Source organism: Protopterus annectens, chromosome 1.part0 (genome assembly GCF_019279795.1).
Source record: "Protopterus annectens isolate FY-2018-M chromosome 1.part0, PAN1.0, whole genome shotgun sequence".
NCBI lineage: Eukaryota > Metazoa > Chordata > Ceratodontiformes > Protopteridae > Protopterus > Protopterus annectens.
In genome coordinates this window covers 662632412-662659192 of record NC_056725.1, presented here as the reverse complement: position 1 = coordinate 662659192, position 26781 = coordinate 662632412, and the positions used below count along the sequence as shown (strand labels likewise).

General features: G+C 38.7%; 1 protein-coding gene across 1 annotated transcript in view; it reads right to left on the bottom strand.

The window, feature by feature from the left end:
- Nucleotides 1–26781, bottom strand: part of LOC122793465 (cytochrome P450 2C15-like) — a 792888-nt gene that overhangs the window by 375526 nt on the left and 390581 nt on the right. Inside the window, exon 5 of the mRNA XM_044061543.1 lies at nt 2824–3000. Within this exon, the coding sequence (XP_043917478.1) occupies nt 2824–3000 (177 nt within the window). The remainder of the gene's footprint in view (nt 1–2823; nt 3001–26781) is intronic.

The window sequence follows — 26781 nt, the reverse complement described above, 5'->3', positions numbered from 1 at the left end:
CTGGACATCTGAGATGACAGGGAGATTACATTCAGCTGGGATAAGTATTTCTTCTTTTGGGGGTGAGGGAGGGGAGAAATTTGCACTGAACCTGTCAGCCAGAATGTTGGCAATATCTGTGGGTTCAGTGTATTTTTTGTTGTTGTGAACTAACTCTGAGCATATCTGAGGGTTTCTACCCAGGTTTCTAACATAGCTGAAGAAGGTTTGTGGTTACCTTTAGTGTCCTTAGCAATTTTTATCTCAAAGTTGGCCTTGGATGTTTTTATGAGAGAACGTAGTTTTCTGCTAGTGTTGATCAGAGATGTCTTCCCATTATGGGATTTTGCTCTGTCGTGCAGTAGCTTCCTTCATTTGTTATACAATTTGTTAATGGCTGAGGTCCACCAGACAGGAAGCTTGCCTTTGGTGGAGAGGGACTTGGATTTATTTGGGATTGCATGATCCATGCATTCTTGGAGATGTCCATAGAAAGCATTTGTGAAGGATTCAGCATTGTAGGATGTGGTACCCACTGGCCCAGTGGGCTTAAAGGATACCATCACAGTCTTAAGAAGAGTGAAGTCTGCTTTTGAGAAGTTTTTCACTGTGGTCTTTTGTGCTGGGGGTGAAGGTGGGATATGTATATCCAGGGTGATTAGTTTGTGGTCAGATCTCACCAGTGAGGGGTATACCTCCGGTGTGGAGCATTTTGTCCCCATGTTTGTGATGATCAGGTCTAGTATATTATCTCCCCTAGTGGGAGAGGTGACTAGTTGTTCCAGTGCATTTGAATTTATGAATTCCAGGAACCTTTGGGCTAGGGTGTTAGGGCTAGAATAATGTACCCAATCTATGTTAGGGTAGTTGAAGTCTCCCAGTATGATGGTATTTTGTGATACATTCATATCCTCCAATGTCTTCAGGAAGGCTGAGTGGGGTTCATGAGATTGGGAGGGTGGTCTGTAACATGCTACCAGTTGTATAGCAGTTTTGCCTATGGTTAGTTGCACCTGTATGGTGTCCGATGCTTCATGTGTTGCTTCTAACCTGGAGGTGTGGGTGTCCTTGATGAATATGGACACTCCCCCTCCCTTTGTGGTTCGGCCCGGGTTTTGGGGCCGAAAAGCATGATACGAGGTATAGCCTGGTAGCACTGGGGTGCTCTCAGGAGCCTTGAACCAGGTTTCAGTTACTGCACAGACGTCGATGTTCTCCATACTGAGGAGTGCATCGAGTGCCTGCATCTTAAGATTTAGACTTCTGGCGTTGAACAGCATTACCCTTAGTTTTTTTCCATTTTTGTTTTCTAAGGAGGTGGGTTTGTCTTTTGAGCCTTGCCTAAAAAAGGCACTACGGGGGTGGCAAGAGCCTTGGCCAATATCTGGAAGCCCAGTGGTGACAGGTGCAAGCCGTCCCTTGCGAAGCAGCATCTTTTGTATTACCCAGAAAGAAATGCATAGATGTTAAGTACACTACATGAATTTTTAGACTGAAACATTTTTCTTTTTTAGTGTGTGTGTGTGTGGTGTGTGTGTGTGTGTGTGTGTGTGTGTGTGTGTGTGTGTGTGTGTGTGTGTGTGTGTGTGTGTGTGTATATATATATATATATAAAACCCCACCTTTTATTAGATTCAGTCTTAATCCCTAAATAAAGTTATATATATATATATATATATATATATATATATATATATATATATATATATATACATATATATAATTATATACATTATATATTTTTCCTAACATTTCCTTTTCTCATTTTATCTGGAAACATGTACACATTCAGCATAACATTTTTTTATTTATTGTAACATGAATTTCCACACATATATTATATTTTTCTACTCTCCAGAGTTCACTCCTAATGCACATATTTCCCTCATAGTATACTATATTGCACTTATTTCCTGGTTTTCAAGAAACCCTTTACTTTTTACTTTATGTAAGAGTACCTATCGTTCTTTAATAATGCTCTACCACTTCACTTATCCATAGCTTGTTTTTAGCCACAATCACTAAATCATCTGCATGTGACAGACAAATCAGTATTATAACTCTTTTTCCCCATTTCCCACTTTACTTTTTCATTTCTCATATATGTGCATTTATTACCAATACAGACGCATACTTTATGGGTATCCTCGTTTAAACCCTCTCTTTTATCTTTTCTCCCATCCATGCATTTACAATAACTTTCACCCATGACATTTCATACCATATTTTTTATAACATTCCATTTTATTTCAATCCGATATGTCTCTGGAATTATACATATTGTTCTATGACTAACCTTATCAAACACCTTTGCCGCATCACTAACCTTACTTCCTTATTTTCTTTCAAAATCATGTCTGCTACTTCTTTTACTGTTGTTAACATATCCTTCACCTCTTTCTCCTTTATTCTGAAAACCCAATTTCCTGTAACGTCATCCAAAACCTGGATGAATGCATTTACAGCCATAAAATATTTTAAAGTCATAATGAGGTTTTACTGAGGCTGTTTACTTCTATTTTTATTCTGTTGAGTATGATTCACAGACTGTTTTGTAACATGCTGATAATATGTCTGTAAGGCTATACAGAATGCTCCACCAAGACATACATTTCTACACACTTGTATAAATATATACTGCCAGCAGTTGCTTAAGTCAGTTACTAAAATTCCTTAGTCTAAAGTTATTAATGCATACATGGAAGCGATATAATTCATTAAATATGAATGCTAGTATCTTTTATTGATGAATATTTTCTGAATGCAAAGCTAACAAGCAACAGCCTTAGATTCAAGGCTGTGTTGTTGCCTTTTGTTAGCTACATAAATAAATAATATTTGTACCTGTTTTTGCTTGATAAGAAAACAATCAATATAATCACAAGGTGATGTGGGATCCAGTTTTCTCTCATGTTCTTTAATGGCTTCTGTAAGAAAGGATGTTATCTGCACAATATTTTTATGGAATCTTCTGTGTGGTCCAGGTAAAAATTCCACAAAATTTGGAAATATATTATAAAGCTGAAAAATAAAAATAGATAAGCAGTTAGATCTTTTCACATGCACCTTGGCTATTTAATAAATGTTGCAACATTTACCGGCTAACCGTATGAAACGGAAAAATTAAATAAATATGCAGTTAGAGCTTTACATTTCCATTTTGATTCTTTTTTTAAATGTTGTAACATTTATTGACTTACCAGACAAAAGCACTAAGGAATTCTAAGGAATATCCATTTACTCAGATTGATTATAGTCTCATATACAGATGATTTACTGATAATCTCTGCTAAATATACAAAGTAGTTCAACACACTTTTGAATATTTTTACAAGTTCAAAATTGAGTGGGTTTAAAAGTTAACAGAGGTAAATCATTAGATATGTATTTGTTTGACCATAAGTTCAGAGACATCATCCTTGTCAGATCTTGCAATATGTGTTTACTTTTGACATGCTGAATCACTGTGCTACTTATAAATCAAAAGTGAAACAAAATGACCTTAAATAGTATTCACTTTTTATACTGCATAATGCAAATAAGACTGAGCTTCAATAAATAAAGAATGAGACTGTCAAAAAATATGAAGTTTACAAGTGCAGTATGTATCACAATTACAAAGATGACACACATATTCTGATTCAGAAAGGTTACCATGAGGGGTACACTTCCCAGTAACCAGTTCTGATTCAGAGACAGCCCTGCCAAATATACAGCTCCGTGGTGGGCTGCCAGCTGTCTCTGCAGCCATGCTAAACACTAATGAAGCAGTCTGGAGAAGAAGCATTTGTTAAGTAGTCTTGTGCTCTCCCTAGGATCTGCCTGCAGTAAGGCATTTATGCAGTAGAGTAATTGAGAGAATAGCTCAGCTGTGTAATGTAGCAAGGCTGCTCCAGGCTGCTCACAGTAATGAAAAGGCCAAAGGACTGTGTTTATGCGTCTCAGTAAAGGTAAGTGCAGTTTAGTAGTCAGGTCATGTCAGTGGTGGTTGTGAGTGAATGTGTATGTGAGGGGCTGAATGTGTGAGTGCATATATGATAGTGTGCCTGGGGGGGTAACATTAGCGGGGATAGTCAGGGATTAAGGTAGATATGTATGCATGTATGCATGAGTGAATGGGTAAGTGTGTGCTTGGATGCCATCGGGTGGGGATGAGGCCGTTTGTGCTGTATGGAATGAATTGTGAATGTGTGGGGGGTAGATTGGGGTGTCATTCTTCCACACACCTCTAGACTAACAGAATGAGTGGCAACAAACAAAGCCACCAGGGATTATCCTATAGATGTGGATTGGGGATCACTAGGCACTAGAGATAACCCTACAGACATGGGTAGGGAGAATAGAAGACACCAATGATAACTACTATATCCGTGATGGCATTTACACATAATGGGAATGGAGGGAAGACTAGACACCAGGGATAACCTTTCATGCCATAACAGAAATTATATATAACAGGGATGGTGGAGACACTAGACACCAGGGATAACTTCTCATGCCATAACAGGGCATAAACATAATGCGGATGGGATGACATGAGACGCTAGAAATAACCTCTCTTGCCATTATGGGACTTACACATGACATGGATGGGGGACACTACATTCAGGAATAATGTCTCATGCCATAACAGGACTTATACAAAGCAGGGATGGGAGGACAGTAGACACCAGGGTTAACCTGTCATGCTGTAACAGCACTTACATGTAATGGGGATGGAGGGGAAGACAGTAAACATCAGGGATACACTAGCATCTCTTAAAGTCAGTTAATGAATAAATACAAAAAAGTGATGAGGTAAACCACTAGACACCATGGAAATTCAAGAACTGTACCTTCTGCACCTTCCGCAGAAAATATTAGTCCTCTGCACCACCACTAGACACCAGGGATAAATGGGATGCAGTAAAAGGCACTAAAGAGAGAGTTTAAACCCTGTAACTTTCCACCACTTACAGAGGATATCAGTCCTCTGCACCACCACTAGACACCAGGGATAGGTAGTTTGCCATAAAAGGCACTAAAGAGAGAGAGTTTAAACCTCCTACCCTCCCACCACCTACAGAGGATATCAGTCGTCTGCACCACCGCTAGACACCAGGGATAGGTAGTGTGCTGTAAAAGGCACTAAAGAGAGAGAGTTTAAACCTCCTACCCTCCCACCACCTACAGAGGATATCAGTCCTCTGCACCACCACTAGACACCAGGGATAGGTAGTGTGCTGTAAAGGCACTAAAGAGAGAGAGTTTAAACCTCCTACCCTCCCACCACCTACAGAGGATATCAGTCCTCTGCACCACCACTAGACACCAGGGATAGGTAGTGTGCTGTAAAAGGCACTAAAGAGAGAGAGTTTAAACCTCCTACCCTCCCACCACCTACAGAGGATATCAGTCCTCTGCACCACCACTAGACACCAGGGATAGGTAGTGTGCTGTAAAAGGCACTAAAGAGAGAGAGTTTGAACCCTGTACCCTCTCACCTCCTACAGAGGATATTAGTCCTCTGCACCACCACTAGACACCAGGGATAGGTGCATGCCTTAAAAGGCATTAGAGACATAGAGTTTGAACCCTACACCCTCCCACTCCTACAGAGGACATTAGTCCTTTGTACCACCACTAGTCCCCAAAGATAGATAGCATGCTGTAAAAGGCAGTAAAGAGAGAGTTTCAACCTTACACTTTCCCACCTCCTACAGATGATATTAGTCCTCTGAACCTCCACTAGACACCAGGGTTGGTAGTGTGCCATAAAAGGACCTAAATAGAGATTTTGAACCTGTACCTTCCCACCACCTATAGAGGATCTTAGACAAGTGCACCACGACTAGATAAGAGGGATAGGTAGAGTGCTGTAAAAGGCACTAAAGAAAGAGTTTGAATCCTGTACCCACTCACCTCCAACACAGGATATTAGCCTTCTGCACCACCACTAGGCAACAAGGATAGGAAGTATGCTGTAAAAAATACTAAAGAGAGAGTATGAACCCCGTACCCCCCACTGCCCTTAGAGAATATTAGTCCTCTGTACCACTACTAGGCACCAGGAATATTAAAAAAATTTGACTTAAAAAGGCAGCTACAAAGGGGGGGTGGTAAAAAGTTTCAAACCCCACACCAACACAGTATTAATCGACTACACTAATGACATATTAGCACAGAAAGGGTTGTTTTAAACTTATATTGAGGCTCTTGGGCATTATTCTGTGCCTGCAGCAGTTTGTGACATACAAGTGAGTGGGACAGGGAACATTAGGCAAATGTCTCAAGTTCACAATGAAAACAATCAAGACAATGTTAAATTTAATGTGGGAACATGATCAGGGATGAATTTTAATTATTTCTCTAACAAACTTGGTGCAGCAGTTTTTGCACTGTTGGCATTAATGACAGACTATAATCATCCATGATTTCTGAAGGGAGACATTGAGTACATTCGCACAACACACAGACAGGTATGAAGTATGGTGTGTGTGTGTGTGTGTGTGTGTGTGTGTGTGTGTGTGTGTGTGTGTGTGTGTGTGTGTGTGTGTGTGTGTGTTTGAATGCATGTATTGTGTGTGAAAGAGTGAATGGGGGGATACCAGTGCTAGAACAATGTGGCATCTCCCACTGTTTACTATTGGAGGACTTGCTGATCTGAATTCACGGTAGTTAACATCAATTGAAAGACTCGCAAACTGGCAAATAATGATGTATTTCCTCATTACGGCTAATGTACCTCTAAATCATGGGCTTGTGGTACTGGCTGTTGGGCTGCAGCTCCTCTCCCCAAAAAACTTGCATTTTTTTATTTAATTTTTTTTTCTCTTTCATTCTAATACAAAAAGATACCTTTAACATTACTATTACAGATTAGAACTCCAAGCAAGTCCTCGGGAAAAAAAAAATAAATTAATTGGATTACTTCACTTGCCGGGCTGTATTCAAAACAGCCCAGCACTACATCTACTTCACATTTGGAATAAAGCTGCAGAATGCAGAGACAACAAAGAAGAGTCTCAATGGGCTACTGAATGAAGCAGTGAGGAGCCATTTCTATTGACTCCAACTGCCTCAGGTAAGTGGCTCTGTATATTTTCAGTGCAGCTGTTTATTTTCAAGTTCATTACAATGTATGTATGCTGACCACAATGCCACTTAGCATGTTTGCACGGTGGAAGACCACACATGATACAGTGTATCCATTTTGAAAAATAACAAGTGTCTGCTTGTTGTCTGCAGGTGTTCTGGACCTGCAGGTGTTGTGGATGCTTGCTGACAGCCCCGCAATGCTGCTTAGCCTATTTGTGCCATGGAAGGCAAAAGATGTAACAATGTGCAAATGAGATTAGCAAAGCTCAACATGCATTACTATTGTAAAAAATGATTATTAGTTTAAATCACTAAAACAGAAATGGGGGACTTGAACCTTGATCTACATATACTATGTGCTGTGTGATTTATTGTATATACCAAATGTGCTACACACACTTGATTCACATATTTAATTTATGCTATCTTTATCATAAGCTATCTTCATTAATTTTATTTTGCCTTTTCACAGTATTTGCGCTAAGCCACGCATCGCACAAATATTATTATTTTTAAAAGAATAATTTAAAAAAGAAACATAAACTACATTTTAGCACAAATTACAGATTTTACCCAGCTCTGAATTTGAACAGTCAGACTAATGAACTTACAAAACACTGTAAGGGTGCCTTACCCTTCTCTGCCATAGAAAAGGTTTTGCAGCAGGAGTGCAAATCATTGTGCATACAAGCAAGTCTCATTTCCATCACAGTATTATAAAGACATATAACACTTTTATGCTCTCAGCTGTTTGTACTGTGTTGCTTATATGTTTACTACAATGAATGAGCACACAACCATTTATGAGTATTAAACAAACAATGGACCCAGAAAAAGCAAAATAATCTAGTATTGTTAAATTTCTAGCATTTATTGAAAGTACATGAGTGCTTTCGCTTCTTCAGATATAATCCAACAAAGAAATAAAACTCATTAAATACTCTAACTCTTACATAACTAGTCACATGACCAATTTAAAAAAACAATCCTTAAACAAATATGTACATAAAAATGTGTCCATATAACAAATCCATACATGCCTAAAACATTTAAAATTATGCATGTAAAACCTTCTCATAGTGTTATCTAAAAATATGAACAAGGATGATTTATTCATATTAAAACATTTTATACAGAGAACATGTTGTTCACTTACATAGAGGTCAAGCTTTTAACTTCGGTCTGATAAGAACCCTATCATTCAAACCATGTCCATTGTCACCCCTAAGCCTAATGATCCATTTTGCTTCCAGCTGTTCTGTCAAGTTTCTTATATCTCCCCCTCTAATATTTTCAAATATTCCACCTATGACCATAAACTTAAAACTATGCATATATTATCAGTTTCCTGAACATGTTTAGATTGGGCATGAACACTGTTCCGTTTACTAATATGGTACTTGTGTTCTTTTATTCTATCCTTTAAAGCTCTATCTGTTTTTCCCACATAAAATTTTATAACATAATGTACAGTATGCTAAATAAACAATATGGACAGAATCACACATGGCATAAAGATTGAATGTGTAGGTTCTGCCTTGATCTGGATGTAGGAAGGTGCCAGTACTATCTATAAACCTGCAGGCTACACATCATCCACATGGTATGGTACCCCTAGTGCTACAATTACCAATCTTATTCTTAGGGTAACAGAGTTGCCTCTTCAAAGACTTTATGTTTTTATAAAAAAAAAACCAGGTTTAGAATCTACTATTCCCTTAATTTCTTCATCAGTTGTTAAAATATTCCAGTGCTTTCTAATAACCTCCATATACATTCTTGCATCTTTCGATTAAAACATGGGAACTTTTAACTTCCTTACCCTCATAGCCATATTGTCTTCAACATTATTAATATATCTATCTGAAAAATATGGTTTAGCCTTACTGGTCCTTTGACTCTTAACTTCTTTAATATTTCTACTGACTACATTTTCACCGTAACCACTGTCAGAGAAAGCCCTCACTAGATTTTCAGTTTGACTGAGAAAATCTTGATCATAAACACTCAGTTTAGATGCTCTGAAGATCTGACTTCTAACTACATTTTTAAAAACATAAGGTGGATGCATACTTTCCCTGAGTAACAGATGGTTGCAGTGACATGGTTTCCTAAATAACTGTGTAGATATAGTACCTGTCCTTTCAAGCATAACTCTGACATCCAAATAATTTATACTGTCTTCAGAAACATCTGAAGAAAAACACAAATATGAAGTGGTACCATTGATGTATTCCTCAGACCTGTGGAAATGCTCCAAGGATCCTTTCCATAGCAGGAACACATCATCCACAAACCTGCGGTAGAAAACTATATGCTCACTATAAGGTCCTTTCAGCACAAAATTTTGCTCCCATATAGCCATAACGACATTGGCATAGCTATTGGCGCATGATGTGCCCATAGGTACTCCATTCTTCTGCCAATAAAAGGCATCTCCAAAGACAAACACATTATTTTCTATGACAAAACTCAAGAGTGTACATAATATTTCAATTTTATCTTTAGTAAACTCAGTGTGAGTTACCAGAAACTGTTTAACACTTGTGATGCCAACATTGTTAGGAATGACCATAAAGAGAGACACCACATCAAAAGTCACCAACAACATGTTCTTTTCAACTGGAAACATTTTTGTAAAAGAAAATAAATCATTTAAAAAAGCTATATATCTTTCAAAATAGGTACAGACAAATTCAAAATAGGTCTAAAATGTTTTTATATATATATGGACAGTACACCAATTCCGTCCTGTAACAATTGGACAGAAACGGGGGTGAGTGGGATTTTTATGCAACTTCAGTAGACTCTCTATAATATGTACAAGAGGATTTGAAACAATAAAATAGTCAAACAATGGTTTATCTATAATACCTTTGCTTAAAAGATTTTTAAGTGTATAAGTAACACTATATACCATAGACTCAACTCGTTTTTTATGAACCTTAACATAAAAGTCATTGTTAAACAGCATATTTTTCATTTCAGTATTATACCATTCATTATCAAATAAAATAATTGGTCAACCCCTATCTGTAGGTCTTATAACAATGTTTGCATTGTTCTGCAGATCCTGTAAAGCTAGATATTCTTCTCTTGTTAAATTAAAATGTTTATTGCACTTGCTATTAGAAGCATTTATCTTATAAAAATCATCTACCCATAGTTTTTCAAAGGAATTGATAAGTGGACTTAAAATTTAAACATATGTACTGGGTTTTTTAAACATACAAACCCCTTCAGCCATACTGTAGCTCTTATAATTTAACTTCAGCATTAAATTTCTGGTAAATGTTTTTAAATCTTCAAAATTACCTCTGCAAAGTCTGAATTTTGTGTCAGAATGAATGAAAGTCCCCATCTTTAAAACTGCCATTTCCATATCAGAAAGCTATATTCCATGCCTTTGTGATGCTCGGTATGCCTGCTATGTCTCCTTCTAACTTCCTCTTCGTACAAGTATGAATCCAAGAATAATGCCTCTTTTCTATGACTATTCAGTCCTTGATTGGTAGAAGAAAAGTTAGTTTCTGACGAAAAAAAGAGGAAGAAGACAGGAATGATGTAAGAGGGAAGATTTACATCTCATTTCCACTCTTTTTCTTCTTGCTCGAATCCTGAGGCCTGTGTACTTGTGCTTCCACATTGAAAGTCTTCCTCCTGGCTCCCAGCTCTTTGGAGGTTGATGCCCCTTCATTTTCATTGATTACAGTCACAGATGAAACACAGTTAACCCTCGTCGTATTATTGGTTAGCAAAGTCGGTGTTTCTTTGTCAACCGGAGGCTGGTTATTTGTAGGCATTATATGGACACATTTTTATGTATGTATTTGTTTAAGGATTGTTCTTTTAAATTGGTTGTGTGACTAGTTATATAAGGGTTACAGTATTTAATGAGTTTCATTTGTTTGTTGGATTACATCTGAAGAAGTAGTCTAACTGCGAAAGTGCTCATGTACTTTCAATAAATGCTAGAAATGTAACAATACTGGATTATTTGGCTTTTTCTGGGTCCATTTGTTTGTTTAGTATTCTTTATTTGGTCAATATTTGTGGACTTGGGTTCTGGCAAAGGCTGGTGGTCATCTTTTTTTATACATTTATGAGTATTGTTTGCACCAGTGTAGCACTTTCTTCTCTTTGTGTTGCATTCATTTTTTTCTTATCTGTACTGTACGTTCAGACATGCAGTCTATATGACATTTTGCATCATTGTCCTTAAAATGTATAAGAACATTACATGACAGTAAAATACAGTTTTCATTAAAGAAAGGAGAATTTGGCTATTAGTGAACAAAAACTGAAAAATGTGTGCTGTTCACTTCCATTTAATAGCTTGCTACAGTTACTTCTGCATTTTGTAAGTGTAGCCTGGGTGACACACTCACTGCAGTTGAGGGAGTCTGAATTGTTGTTGTGTCTTCCTTCTCACTAGCAGTAATCATTCACAGCTGCAATCCATTAGCAACACTGAAGTAGTGCTAACACTATGTTTGCATCTGATACACAAAGTTAAACATTTGGGATTCAGTAAGTCTAATGGGTTCACACCTCATTTACATCTTAACCATGCATGGAGGCCTGAATCTACACAATAAGAAGGTAACCATGTAGCTAGGGAACTTGAAGGTGAGGGGACTTGTCTATTTGGAGCACATATAAGATTGATATTCCTTTCTATTTATCTTCACAGAAGGCTTATGATCCCTTGCTAAGGTATGGGTGCATTTCTCCAGTACATGGTAGATTTTTTTAAATGCTACAAAAACATTTTTTTATATATATATATGCATTAGAAAATGGAACTTTTATCCATATGCCCTTCTTATAGTTCGCTGCTGGCATAAGCATTTTTGACAGGTGATTTTTTTTTCTCAGATAGACTGCCCTTATTAACTTTCATCACAGGTATTATTGTTAATACTGGTTATCTTACACTCTTCTGTGTTATTTCAGGGAAATGTTATGTACAATATTGTCAAAGATACAGGGGTAGTATGCTTCTATGATGACCCATAGACACGTCCAGGAGAGTGCTGGGCACAGTGAGAGGTGAGTGGCAATCATATACAATTTAATTTTCTGTTGTATATGTGTACACATTTTGTGAGAATTGTGTTGAAAACATTTATAACATTTGAATTATATGGTATTCCTCGTTTTCTACAAACTGTCATTTGCCTGTTGTTTTGGGGGTGGAGCAGTCATGTACCATTTATCTGTTGCCACCAAAGAAGTTGCGTTTTGAGAGGTTTGCTCTTGAAATTATGTAGTCATCTTGTTATAAGTTTTTGTGATGCTCTTTTGAAAATTGTACTGCTTTCTTACAGGTTTCTGTAAAGTGAATGTCTTTGCTGCATGAGGCCTATTACTTTATCGGACACATCTATTGACATAAGTCAGTGTTGTCACATATCGTTGTTATTGCTGTAAAAATCACCCACCTTCTACTTAGTTACATTGGGAAGCAACAGTATGCAAGGATTTGCCATTCATGTGTGTTCTTAGCCATTTATTTTCCTATTCCAGTCTCAACAATTACCTTGATAGTCCAACAGTTACAAACCTTTCAATTAGGGGCTAAGTCTGTCTGATGGTAGCAGTAGGCAGCCATTACATGGGTATGTAAAGGTTGTGAGCATTGCTTGGCATCAGTGTTACTATAATTGTGTGCGTAGGATGAAGGTTTTACTCCCTTAGATGGTGAGCATGTGTGTTATCCATTGCCTGTTGGCCAGGGTGAGGGCATATTGTGCACGTTTATGTCCACCTACACCCATAGTGACTGGTGGCTCCCCTCTGACCCCTCACCTGCATGTGACTGTGGTAACCTTGCCAGTGGTGGTGGGATGTGCACCCCTTCCCCGTGGAGTTCCTGATGAAGCTTTTTCTCAGAATAATATTGTGAAGGATGGCACAGACAGTGAAAATTTCAGCACAGAGTACAGAGATTGTACTGCAGGGATACCACTGATGTATCTAGGCAGCATAAACCATGACTTCAGCAGCCCAAATAGAGAAGTGATATTCAAAAAACTGTTAGTATTCTTCAGTGGGTGTGTGTGCATTTCTGATGGGCGTCATCAGCCACGGTTCCAATGCATAACCTGCGTCCCTCAGTAAATGACCCTGTGAGATATCCCCCCTAGAAAACCTCTAACAGAGTTGTGAGTTGTGCCAGATATGCAATTCATGGTAGCTTCCTGAGTTGCCAGCACACACATTCAGGATAATTCCCTTAGCATTACACATGATCTGGCAGTTAATGGAGTAGAAGCTCTTTCTGTGTATGTACACCCTTCCCTGTTCCCGAGGTGGGTTCTACGAGGTAGAAATCTTGCATAGTTGTAGCTCTGTCCCTAGGGGTATGGAGAAACTGTATGTAATCAATGGCATGTTGTACCATAGCATTCAGGAACTGATGTAGGATCTTGGATGCTGATGCTTGTGATAACCCCAGCATGTCCCCTATTGGCGTCTTGGAGGTTATTATAGCTAATATTCTAAGTGTTACACATACATTAGTTTCCACAATTATTGGTTCCCCTTGGTTTGCCCTTACTCTCAGTAGTGGACAACAGAGGTTACAAAGTTCCTGTAGTTTGTCTCTATCCACCCTGTAGCACTATATAACTTCCACATCATGCATACCATGAAAAGTTAAGCGGGGTCTAAACATAGCCGGCCTTAGGCATAGGACAACTAGGCAGCCGCCTAGGGCGCCGCTCTAGTAGGGGTGCTTTTCCAGTATTTATTTAGTGTAGGCAGACCAGGATAGGGGCACCATGTGGTGTAGTGGGGGGCACCATGGAGCCCTTTTGCCTAGGGCACCAGTTGACCTAAGGCAGCTCCTGGGTCTAAATCCCCTTCACTTTCTTGGCCGAGGTGTATTAGCAGCAGCAGCAATGTAGACTTGAGCCTGTTGCACATAAACATGCATAACAGCAATAGCAGCACCTATCATTGTTTGTGTGTACAGTAGTTTCTGTGGCTGTATTTCAATAGGTTTTTGGAATTTGCAGGGAAAACCCACACTGAGTCTACATGATTGCTGTATAGCTTGTTGAATAGCTCCTCCCCCTTGGATTAGATGATTAGCATACAATTCAGCTGCTTATGCTGTAATCAGCATGCCACGATGTTTACTGTGTTTGCGTGGCTCTACATATCATGTAGTCATTTATTGAATATACCACGATGCACACCCAGTCTTAGCGCATAATGTAAGCTTTATTGAATCCACACTGATATCATGTTTGTGGTTGAAAAAAGAACTCTGTACATGGAATGAATATGTTTATACAGACTTAAATGTGCAGAAAGAGTACTGTTGCAAGTTAGAATGTAGGTAATTTCAGAAACAGAGTTAAAATGTTTTAAAGAACTGTGTGAAAATGTGGAGACAGTAAAAAGGATCATTAAATTAACTAAACTAAATTCCTGCTTTTATGTATATATTCTGCATATATTACTGTAATCAAACCAACTAGATTCCTGCTTTTATGTATATATCCTGCATATATTACTGTAATCAAACCAACTAAATTCTTGCTTTTATGTATATATTCTGTATATATTCCTGTAATCACTATATGTAACACTGTTTCTACTTCTGTACCAGTTAATGTTTATTTTTTTCTGTATCTATGTTCTTGTCAGAGCTTTTCTCCCTGGGCGTCCACTGAAAATGGGCTCTTTTAGGCCCAGTGGACTTTCCCAGTAAACAAATACAATAAATAAATCAATATTGAAGAAAGATACTTGAAGATCAGGACAATGGAGTTGTGATTAACACTTCATATTATGAAAAACAAAATGCAGCATATGCGCAGTGTGATAATGTTAAAACAGGAAAACAGAGACAGTGGAATACTTAGCTCAGATGAAAATGTATTATTTCTGTGGAGAAGAAACATATCTGATTAATGACTGCAACAACAGATGATGTAAGCAATGTGGGTTGAAAGAGCACATAGCAAAATGTGAAATGTGATGGGTAAAATGCTTAAAGAAAGGTCACGTGGTTTGAATGCACCATGGTGAAGGAAGCTGAAGGGAGAGATGACATACAAGATGTTTCTTAAAGTGACATGATGTCTGAAAAAGGGAAAATATGTTTTCAGGGAATGAATGTGAATTTGAAATTGAACAAAACATTGCTATACATGAAAACATGGAAGTTGAAAAAGAAAATATTTTAAAAGCTGAAAAGGAAATAGAGGAAATAAATAGTATGGCTGAGAATTCAGTAAAAAGAGTAAATGTAGAAAAAGGAAACAATGAAAGGAGAAATAAAATATTACAGAAATGGTAAACAGTATTTTTCTAGTCTGCCTTAAAAGTAATAGCCTCAAGAGTGATTTAATAAGATTTTGCTGTGTATGAATGCTGCAAGAAATTGTATAATATGATTAGTAGGTGCAACATGTTTGAGAAACAAAGATCATAGCTTCAAATAATTTTGGGGAGTTGCTATGGAGTATGGTATATTTTCATTGTACTATGTTTTAATTGCATTCTGTTTTCCGTTGCAAATTTAAACTAGGAAATAAACCAAAGTTGCGTTCTTTGTGAGTCATGGAGAAATTGGATTTCCCCCACCCTCCTACCATGGTGTTGTGTTGTTAAACTCACTTCATCTTTAGTTACCCGCCTTTTATATTAATTTGATCACATAATCCCTCTCTCCTTCATTGGCTGCTGCTAGTAAACAAACTTCCCTTAAGCTATTTAAATTTATTTGCCATCCAACTGTATTTCATACACCCAGAATGCTGAGTGCCCAGCCACAGCCAATCCAGCGTGTTCTTTTAAAATTAGTGGCTCCATCACAGGGAATCATTGCTTGAAATGAAACCCTTAAGTGTGTGTTTCCTTATTTGACAGAGGCCTAGTCTGTGTTGAGACTTTCTGTGCCTGTATAAAGTTGTGTTTATGTGATGCTGCCCTTCATGCAGCAGCAGTTAGGAGTGCTCTGTATAGACACAGGAACCTAGAACTGAAATTTTCCATTTAAAACTCCCGCTAAAATTCCTTCAGTATTTAGTTTGACAAAGATCAACTATTTTGCACTTTTAAGAGCACCCCAACAAGTTTTGTCTTAATCTTGAATGTAGTCTGAATTCTTACAGTAGCAAAGTTTTCCATCTGTAAACCTGTTTTGTACAATCTCCTTGTAGATCACATAAAAAGGATCTGTAACCATGGATATGCATTTTCCTACTATTTCTGTAGGCAGTTTAGTGGATATGGGCATCCTAATGTAATGTAGCAATCGTCTCATGTTATGTGAGTGATGTGAGAGATGCAGTTACATAATATCACTAGAGGCAAGGCTCTCACATACAAGCACTTATAATACCAAACAGATTGTCACAAACACACACATTCTAAAACCGTCACACATATTGTAAACCTCACATATAGACCCACATATGCTGAGGCTCTGAAATGTAATCTTCTTAAATGACAAAGACCTCCCAGATGTTTCACTCACAATGAGTAGCCTCAGGAACCTCAAAAGCACTCTACCAAAATAACACCATCCGCAGCACATACAGCCACATCTCACTGTGTCTCACCTTCCAAGCCCATAAGGTATCCCACTATACCACCCAATAGCTTAGTCATAGGAGACTCCATTGTGACTGTGTAAGGAGAGAACCACAGTCAGTAACCTATCAGGGGCCCGGATCCACCAGTCATGAATGCACTAAGGTTATTGAACCACAAGTACCAATATGGTTCGGTCAATGTGAGTGTAAACAGATTAAATGTACCCCCTGGACTATATGAAGACAGACACGATAGAGCTCTCAGACTATGTTTCCCAGGCCAGCATGTGCCTAGTAGTGAGCAGCATTCTACCGTTTCCAAGGATGATTCCGCAGCATGAACATAAAATAACTGACTTTAATAATTGGCTTAGATTTGGGTGTCATTTAAAGGGCACAATATTTGTCAGCCTGGGACAATATGTTTGGCAGGCCATGCTGCTGCTTTGCCAGGGAGATGTCTGTGTTGTTACTGAGACGTGGTTGACAACCATGGAGAATACCCTGGCACTGCAGGGCTATAATGTCTTCAACACATTCAGACCTGTTACTGCATGGGAAGGAGCAAAATGTGGAGGTGTCTCAATCTTCATTAAAAACAAACACACCTCAGGACTCATCAAACAGTACTATACCCCTCCCACTGACCCCACCCCTACCTCTCCACAAACAAATCAGACGCCATCCTCATCTCAGCACACACATAATTAACTCCACCCCCAACAGCACCACCTGACAACCTCCACCTTTACCACAATAGTTCTCACTGGGGACTGCCCATATACAGCTATTACCTTTGCCCCCATACCCTATTAATTTTTTATCCTGCTAGACCTTACTCTTGTGTTTTTCTTTTTTTCTCTCTCTCTTTTCTATCTGCTTTACATCTCACTAACATGACTCACAGAATACACAAATCCCTGTATCTCCCTTCCCTACAACTCCTCTACTCTCTAACCTCCTTTGAAATCCAAGTAACTCACAAACACCTGCCTCAAAGCTATTCACCTATTAAAATCTCATCTCACCCACTGCACTGTTTCATTTACTCCTCTACTAGTTTAATCCCAAATTGTGTACTCCACAAAATTAAACTTCACCCTACCCCCACTTACTACCTAAACCTAAATACCCTAAATGCTACCCCTCACTCTTACACAGCTACATCCTGTCAAAAACATTACTGTTATCAGGCAATATCCATCCAAACCCTGGCCCAATCTCTTCCTCACCCACAAACCATCCTACTTCCCCACACTCAGGACAACCTATCCCTCCCAAAAAACATTTATCTTTCTACTCAGTGAATACTAGAACTATACTAAATAAAGTCAGTGAACTTCATGCTTGGCTAGCTCTCCACTCCCCTGATATTATCACCCACAGAAACCTGGCTATAGCCTCATGTTCCTGATAAAGACATTCTCCCTCCAGGGTATAACATACTTCGACTAGATTGTCAAAAGAAAAAAGGTGGTGGAGTTGCCCTTGCCTACTCCAATCACCTTACCCTTTCACTCCTAGACAAACAAATTCCATCCTTCCTTCCTGCTGAAATCCTGATTGCCAACCTTAAACTGAACAATTATGATATAGTCACCATAGTAGTTATATACATTCCACCTGGGGACACCATCCCCATACTTGAAGATTTTCTCTCCTACATGACTCAGCACATCCATAATGAAATCATCCTCCTCAGTGATGTTAACATAAACTGGTTATCCCTATGCTCACCTAACTCTAGCAAACAAGTTAACTTACACAGCCTCACTCAACTAATCTCCACACCCACCCATGCCACCAAACCTCACACTTCAGGTTCCATAACTGATTAGATGTTAGTCTCTGACCCACTGAAATATCACAACCTTACAACTCTACCAGACTCTCTAAGTTGTCATTCACCCATAAAAGTTCTCCGATTTACTCCTCATACCCCTAGCCCACACAGATACATTACATGTCGCAAGCTAACTAACTTACACCCTGACACTCTCAATGCCCACCTCTCCAAAATCAACTGGGCTTTTATGAACCAAATGCCTCTAGATCAGGCAGTACTTACATTTAATTCTATTTTCCATAAATATCCTTTATTCACTAGCACCAATCTGCACTGTACGTATAAAAGCTAAAATATCACCATGGTTAATGAATGTTACTCACGACATAATGAATACTAGAAATATAATGTGGAAAATATCAGTAAAATCCAAACTACCCATCCACCTACAAAAATACGAAGAATTAGAAACCAGACAAAAAACAAATCAATAAGGACAAAAAAGAATTCTATCATAACCCCCCTTCTGCTCAACAGTCAAATCCCTCTAAGTGCTGGCATGCAATTAATCAAATTCTCCACCCCAGCAACTCCTCTATTCCAAACCCTTGCCCTACTAAAACACCACAAGAACCTGCAGCTATCTTTAATTCTCACTTTATTGAATCTATCAAAAAGATGCTACCTTCTAACTCCCCAAATACCAACACTATTACCTCTCTTACTACTTTTCTCAGTAATTCTTTTTTACCTCAGACCTGTACCTACCTGCTACACTAAATCTCTACTCAGCAAGTTAAAACCCTGTTCTCCATCAGCCAACAGCATTCCTCCCTACTTCCTTCAAGTAGCAGCTAACTCTCCTACTCTCCCTGTATCTATTCTCATAAACTGCTCCATCTCTGAATCTAAAGTTCTCTTTATTTGGAAAGATTTCTACACGGTACCCATACATAAAGGAGGCAACTCCTCTGAAATCTCCAAGCCGTTATTTCACCCATCTCAAAAATCCTGGAGAAATGCATTCACAAGCAGGTCATGCAACACCTTTTACTTGAAAATCTACTTACCCCCACACAACATGGTTTTCACCCAAAACACAGCACTACCGCTGCCCTCCTATCCTTCATCAACGCTATCTCTAAAGCAAGAGACAACAACAAACTGGTATCCTGCTTATTCCTTGATTCCTTGATCTATCAAAAACTTTTAACATGGTGTCCCACTCTCTCCTTCTAAGCAATCTGAATAACCTCATTTTCTCTATCAAAACTATAGAATGGTTTTCTAGCTACCTTTCTGATCGACAGCAATCTGTAAAATGGCTCTCTGCCCTCTCATCCCCTCAGCCTGTTAAAACTGGAGTTTCTGAAGGCTCTATTCCTGGTCCATTACTTTTCAATATCTTCACTAGCCTACTGTATACATCTTGCCCTCAGTCATCAGTTGTACAATATGCTGATGACTCCACAGTTATCTCTGTTGCTGACACCTCTACTAAACTTATCTCACTTACCCAGTTTTCCTTCAACTCAGTTGAAACCCGGCTATCCAATAACCAGTTTATATTGAATCCTAAATAACTAAACTCTTATTCTTTCCCCCTCAAAACCTTAACAATCTTAAATCCTCCTTCTCTATACTCTCTCTCAACAACACACCCTTCACTGTTGAATCTTCCACTAAGCTCTTAGGTGTCACAATCGATGACCAATTAAAATTTGATCCGCATGCTAACAATTGTATCAGTAAAACACACCAAAAAATGGGACTCATACAGAAATAAAAAGTTCCTCACTAACAAAGGAGGACTATCACTCTCACATGCTTATCTACTACCAAGTCTACTGTACAGCTCTCAAATCCTCACAAACCTTAACTCCATTACTCCTTACTGAGTTAGAATCTACCCATAACAAAGTTATCAGATTTGCAGTAAACCAAACTAATAAATCTCATCACTGTCTCTCTCTAAAAGCATTAAACTGGCTAGAATGTCCTCACTATCTTCTCTCACAGCTCATGGTTATTCATGCCATCTTATGTTACCCTTCATACTGTCCCATCCTGTCCTCCCTTATCTCCTACTGCACTCCTACTAGGACTCTTAGATGCTCAGACCAAGACCTTCTACAAACCCATCAACCAAAGACTAAATCTGATTGTATCGTTTACAGCTACAACCCTGCTAAATCATGGAACAAACTCCCACAGGAAATTAGGACTCTCAACAATGCTAAAAACTTCAAATCAGCCTTGAAAGAATATCTGAAAAGTCAGTGGCCTCCCTATCTTCTACTCCTTCCTATTACCTGTTGCAGCACACTAAAACCTCTACTCAATTTCTCCCCTACCTACATAATCTCACTTCTCCTTCGCAACCTAAACATACTTCTACTTTCATGTCACCCCTATCTGCTAGTTATTACTGTAACTCTTTTAACCAACACTTCCCAACTATGCTACATTACCTCCACTATCCTATTCACTAAATCAAGGTTTATAATTAATCTGTTATGGGTAAATCCAAGTATAAATCTGTACTGTATTGTCTGTAGTTAAATTGTCTGTATTTAAAACTCTTTTTTATTGAAAAGCTCATGTTAGAATTTGTCTGTACACAATATAAATTTTGTTTTGAATATTATTAATATGTTCATGACAACTATTACCTGGAGCTTTTTTCCAAGTTGTTGAATTGTAATCTAAACTACTACAACGCATACATAACTGCGGAGCTTTTTTCCCCGGGCCTCCGCTGAAAAAGGACTACCAGCTCAGTCAGACAAACCCAGTCAACAAATGTAAAATAAATAAATAATAATAAATGAGCTTGAGATTTTTTTTTCATCTAAATTACCAAAGTCAAAGTCCCATACTATTTTCTTGCAAGCTGTAAATTCCTGTCTATAAACCAGGAAACCCATAGCTCTCACATAAATGTACTGGAGACACTTCACATTCAATTCAACACCATATTCATGGATAACGTTAGTTACCTCACTATAAACCAGGAATCATACACACCCGCAAGCATGCAGGGCAAGAGATTCCTTGATTTTATTACACAAACACCCTAGACCAGATAGTCCATACACCTCCTAGGGGCACAAACATCCTTGATCTGGTCCTCACAAACATGGGAGAATGCCGCACCCACCCAGTGTAATGTCTTCATTGGTTAGGTTGGACCACAAAGCAGTCTCCTTTGAAATAAAAATAAAATCTGGAACCCCAGCAAATTCAGGTACTTTTAGGAATTATTTGTAAGGCAAACTTCCTATTATTAAACAACACCCTGGCAAAATTCCCCAGGCTCCCCAATCCCTGTGAATACCTCTGCCTATGCAGAATTGTTCACAGAAACTATCACATTACAGGTACAGCTGGATTGAGGCAGCTATACCTACATGAGAAAAGCACATGACAAACTCAAATAACAAGCCACCCTGGAGCAATCCCAGCATGAATAGGCCATATAACAAAAGAAAGAAAATCATGGCAAAAATTAAGAAATGCAATGCCACCTAAAGTATAAACTCTCTCATCAGTCTTAACAAACAACTCAGGGTGCCAATCAAGTCTACCAAAGCTAAGATTGAGGTAAACTTAGCCTCCCAGGCCAGTTACAAGAAAAGTCACAAGGCTTTCTTCAGCTATGTCTGCAAACTCAAAGGCAATACACAGCAATTTGCTGAATTAATTATATATGGAACCACCTATACTGAGCCAGAGGATATAGCAAATCTACTGACTTACAGGTTTAGCACCAATTTTATTCACATCTCCTGCCTCAGACACCCCTCAGAAAATACCCTCAGCTATAACCCCTCCAGCTATCACTAGGGAAAAGTCTTCCATGCATACTCCAGTGCCAGGAACATTACATCAATGAGCATTGATAATACCCTTGGATGCCTTCTTAATAGCATGAAACATGACCTATCAGGACCATAAGAATCACTATTTAACAGTAGCCAGTCAGGCTTTGTCCAAGGGGAGGGATGACCTTAGCTGATATTCTTCTATACAAGGGTGGGCCATTTACAGACCTGGGTAACTACAGACCTCTAAGTCTGACCAGTCTCATATGCAAGGCATACAAAATAATAATCAGTGACACAGGAAACATTCAGCCACTGGTCCAACTCAGGGTGGTTTCGTCAAGGGTGGGTCATGCCTATTCAACCTGGTGGACTTGACTTCTTTGAGAAGATTACAAAAGCAATGGACAAGGGGAAAACAGTGCATACTGCCTAAATTGACCTGGCCAAAGATTTCACATAAACATACTGTACTCAGATATTGTTGACAAACTCACAAAATTAGGTATAACCTCCTTTGGTCATCCATTTGATAGCCAAATGGTTCACAGATAGAACCTAAGAAGTTAGTTAGGATAGGTGAGATTACCTCCACAAAGAGATCAGTCACTAGCAGAGTCCCTCAGGGCTCGGTGCTGGGGCCATTCCACTTTTTGGTATGTATTTCTCTGAAGTCAAGGCCAACGTCAAGGGCCTCTGGTTGACCATATTTGCAGATGATTGTAAGCTGGGTGCAGTCATAGAATTCCCAGTGACACAAATACCCTCCAAGAAGGTCTGACACAGACAAATAGCTGGTTCCAGAGCCACAATCTAAAACTCGATGTCAAAAATCCATAATAATATCTTTTGGGAAGTTGGTAACCCCTGGAAACTACCACACTGACAATAAATCCCTAAGAGTAGACCCAGGTATCAAGGATGTGGGAACACATGTAATCAGTTTATCTGGCATTTGTGTTTCTATGGTGGTAAGGAAATCTTTCCATGTTGTGCCTCTTATAAGCAATGATATGGCATCTAGGTCCAGGGATCTCATAGTTCCATTGTATTCAGCCCTTATCAGACTAATCATTTAGTATAATACCCTTTTCTGTATATACCTGGCCAGGCATATGCAACAAATGGAGCATCCACAGAGGTTCCTCACAAGAAGAATGAAGAGCATAAACATGTTGTAAGTAAGCTGTCTTATAGCCCTTCTCGTGTACTCATTATCTTACAGGCTGCTGAGAGGTGATCTGAGCCTGACTTCAAAGCATCCTGTGATCCCACTGTGATGGACCTGTTGCACATCGGGAAAACAAATAGCATCAGAGTCACACAATATATTGGCCTAAACCTCACCTGCGACATAAATAGGCCATGCTGGTGGGTCAGGTATGTGTCTCACAGAATATTCCATCTCTGGAGCAGGCTTCTTAGCCATGTCAAGCAAAGCTCTTCCCTAACTCAATTCAAGCATAACTTGGACCAATGGATGGGGAATCAGAAATGTATCCCTGATCTGGCACATATATCTCTACTAGATAGATAGAGGTATCCTGTAAATGCTTGTCCTCCATTGCCCAAGTCTACATATACCCATAAAACAATCCTAGAGTATCAACCTGACAGAAACATTTAGGAAGTAAAGCTAGGCTTAAAAAGACCACACAGAGGTCATTAGCCTAGTAATGAGCTGTGAACCTATAAAAGGTCAGTAAGGGGATCTTGGATGAGTGAGTGGGTAATACAGGGCAGTACAGCCTAAGGATGTGTGGAGTTAGGGAAAGTCAAATAAAAAATAGGTATTGTAGGTGACCCGGGATGGATGCTGATAATTAACTAGATGCTGATGTAGAATAAGACAAAGGATATTAAGAATAATATTGGTATGAAGGAGAGAACAGGCTTTTTGCAAAGAACTGAAAAAGTATGTATTGCTGATGTGTGTTAACCCAATAAAAAAAAACATAAAGTGAAAGGGGGAAAATTTGTTCAAATCTTACACCATTAACACAGAAAACATCAGCATCAACCCACTACACTAACTAATCCATGAGTGCAATAAGGGCCTTTATCATACCATGAAGTATAAGGCTATAATCTTTGGACTTCAAATGCTTTCAATGGTACGGGAGTCATGAGGGACAATGAGGAAAGGATGAACACTAAATGATACCAGGGACATTATTTAAACTATTATTTGGACTCACATAACAAGTTAATAGATGAACAGGTCTACCATTATCATGTAGTTTCTGCGCAATAATAAAACTCTAATGTCTGGCATTATTGACAAACTGCAAAGATCCATAATTTATGATAGCAGGGAAAAAAAACATTAAAGGAGTTATCAGGGACATTGCAATAACTCATTGGCAGATAACAGTTATGAGACATATGTGTGTGTTTTTGTGTGTGTTTGACTGTGCCCGTGTGTGGAAGAGCGAATAGAGGTGGCTGTGTCAACACGATGCATGGGTTGGCACTGTTAACTGCTTTGCACTTTCAGTAGTTAATGGCAATTCAGACACATGAAATTAGGTGATAGCAAGGTATTTCCTCACTGGGACTGAAGTCTCTCTGAATTGAAAAATAATGCATTGTGAAAACAGGGTTTTTTACTGCAGCCCTTAATACAAATGCTAGGGTTCCTTCTGAATCTCCAATCTTTTCTCCATATCATTGGCTCTTTGCATTGAAATACTTTACTTACTGTTTTCATTGCATCCTCTAATAAGACAGTTGTCCTACCCTCCACTGTATTCCCCCAGAATGCTTCTAACAAATCATTTTCTCCTAGCCACTTATTTGTCACTCCTGTCATCTGTTTTCATCTTGACTTGTGCCTCCATTCCAAATTTTGCTAACCATACCATCTGTGTAGCTGTTATACAAATCTCAACATCTGGGATCTGAGTTCCCATGTTTTTTTTTGGCATCTGCACCCTTTTACATTTTACCCTAGACTTTTCACTTAGCCATAAAAGATCTGTAATCCATTTCCTAAGTTTTACCAATACTGCTTTAGTTGGAGGGGACCAAAAGGATTGCCTCAAATACAGAAAAGGTGGTACCGCATACCACATCAGTACCTGTTTTGTAAGTTAGTCTCTATCATTTCTAACCTTTTCTCATAGGATTTGTGCCTCCACTTGTCAGAACTGCTCATGAACCAAATGCCTAAATATTTTATTGTCTTCCATTCCAACATGGCAGGATACCCTTGCTTTAATGTTTCCCCTTCAACCAAATAGCTCCTAGTGCCTTTGTTTTATTATAAATTATTTTATAACCAGACATTTTCCAATGATGGCCGATGTCTCAGATGGGTCTAAAATTTTCTGATGAGTTAGAAAGGGTCACATAGTTAATTTTCAGTGTCTTCGTAGAAACACTGATCTGTAACAATAAAGTTGGATAATGTACAACATGGGAAAGAAAGAGATTATTAGGTCAATAAGAAAACAGTACAGGCCTGAGACTATTAGGTCTATATAACATTTATTTTCTTGAAATATTTATATATAGCCTGCTTAAAGAGATATGTTTTAGTTCTTTCTTGAATTTCTGGAAGAAGAGTTGATCAACTATTTGTTTTGGGGATGGATTCTGAGAGCCATGATGGAGAACTGTTTAGCCTGTATAGAATTTAGTGTATGGCGTAACATGGCTGGGTATGGAGGAGATGAGAGATTTGAGGCTGTGTGTAGGCTGTCTTGCTGAGAGTCTGGTGGAGAAGAAAGGGAAGTACTCCATGTTAATGAATTTAAAAATCACTGAGACAAGCAGAGAATGATTCTTTTGAGGATGAGGGAGTGCTATAGTGTGTGTCTTACTAACAGAGGGAGAGTACTTAATGACAAGAAGAAAGGAGGGCAAATCTGATTGTAAATTTTGCATTGATCATTCTATATGTAATGGATTATACAAAAATTAAAGTTTGAAAAGATGTGTCAATGTGGAACTATTAACACTGAACTACAGTGACACAACAGGTGGCACATTTGCCTTTTGTGCCGAAGGTTGTGAGTTATATTCCCACACCAAACAGATTGATTGCTAACATTGCAGTGCAGCATAAGGACATATCACACTCTTGAGATTGTCATCCCTTCGAAGAGAGGTTAAACTGAGACCCAGTCTTCCTGAGTTGGTGGTAACTCAGGTGGAGGTAAAAGATCCCATGTCAGCTATTGAAAAAGCAGAGGAAGTTCCCCAATGCCCTCCCCAAATTTTCCCTACTAATATTAATGCCACCTTAGGTCACCTTATCAACAAGGACACAGGAGACCTTTAAACTTTAGCCCCAGCCCAGTCTGGGTTTGTTAAGGATAGATCATGCTTACTGAACCTTGAAGACTTCTTCAAGAAAGTCACCAAAGCCCTGGATGAAGGTAAGACAGTGCATATCGCCTACATGGACCTAGCCAATGCTTTGACATAAATTGAAGAACTCTCCCAACAAAGTGTTAACCCTTACACCACTGGCTGGGTTTAGGGGCTGCAGCAGGGTTAAGGTTACACATATAAGTATAGTAGTACAATAGGGTGGTATTTGAAGTATTTTGGTGTA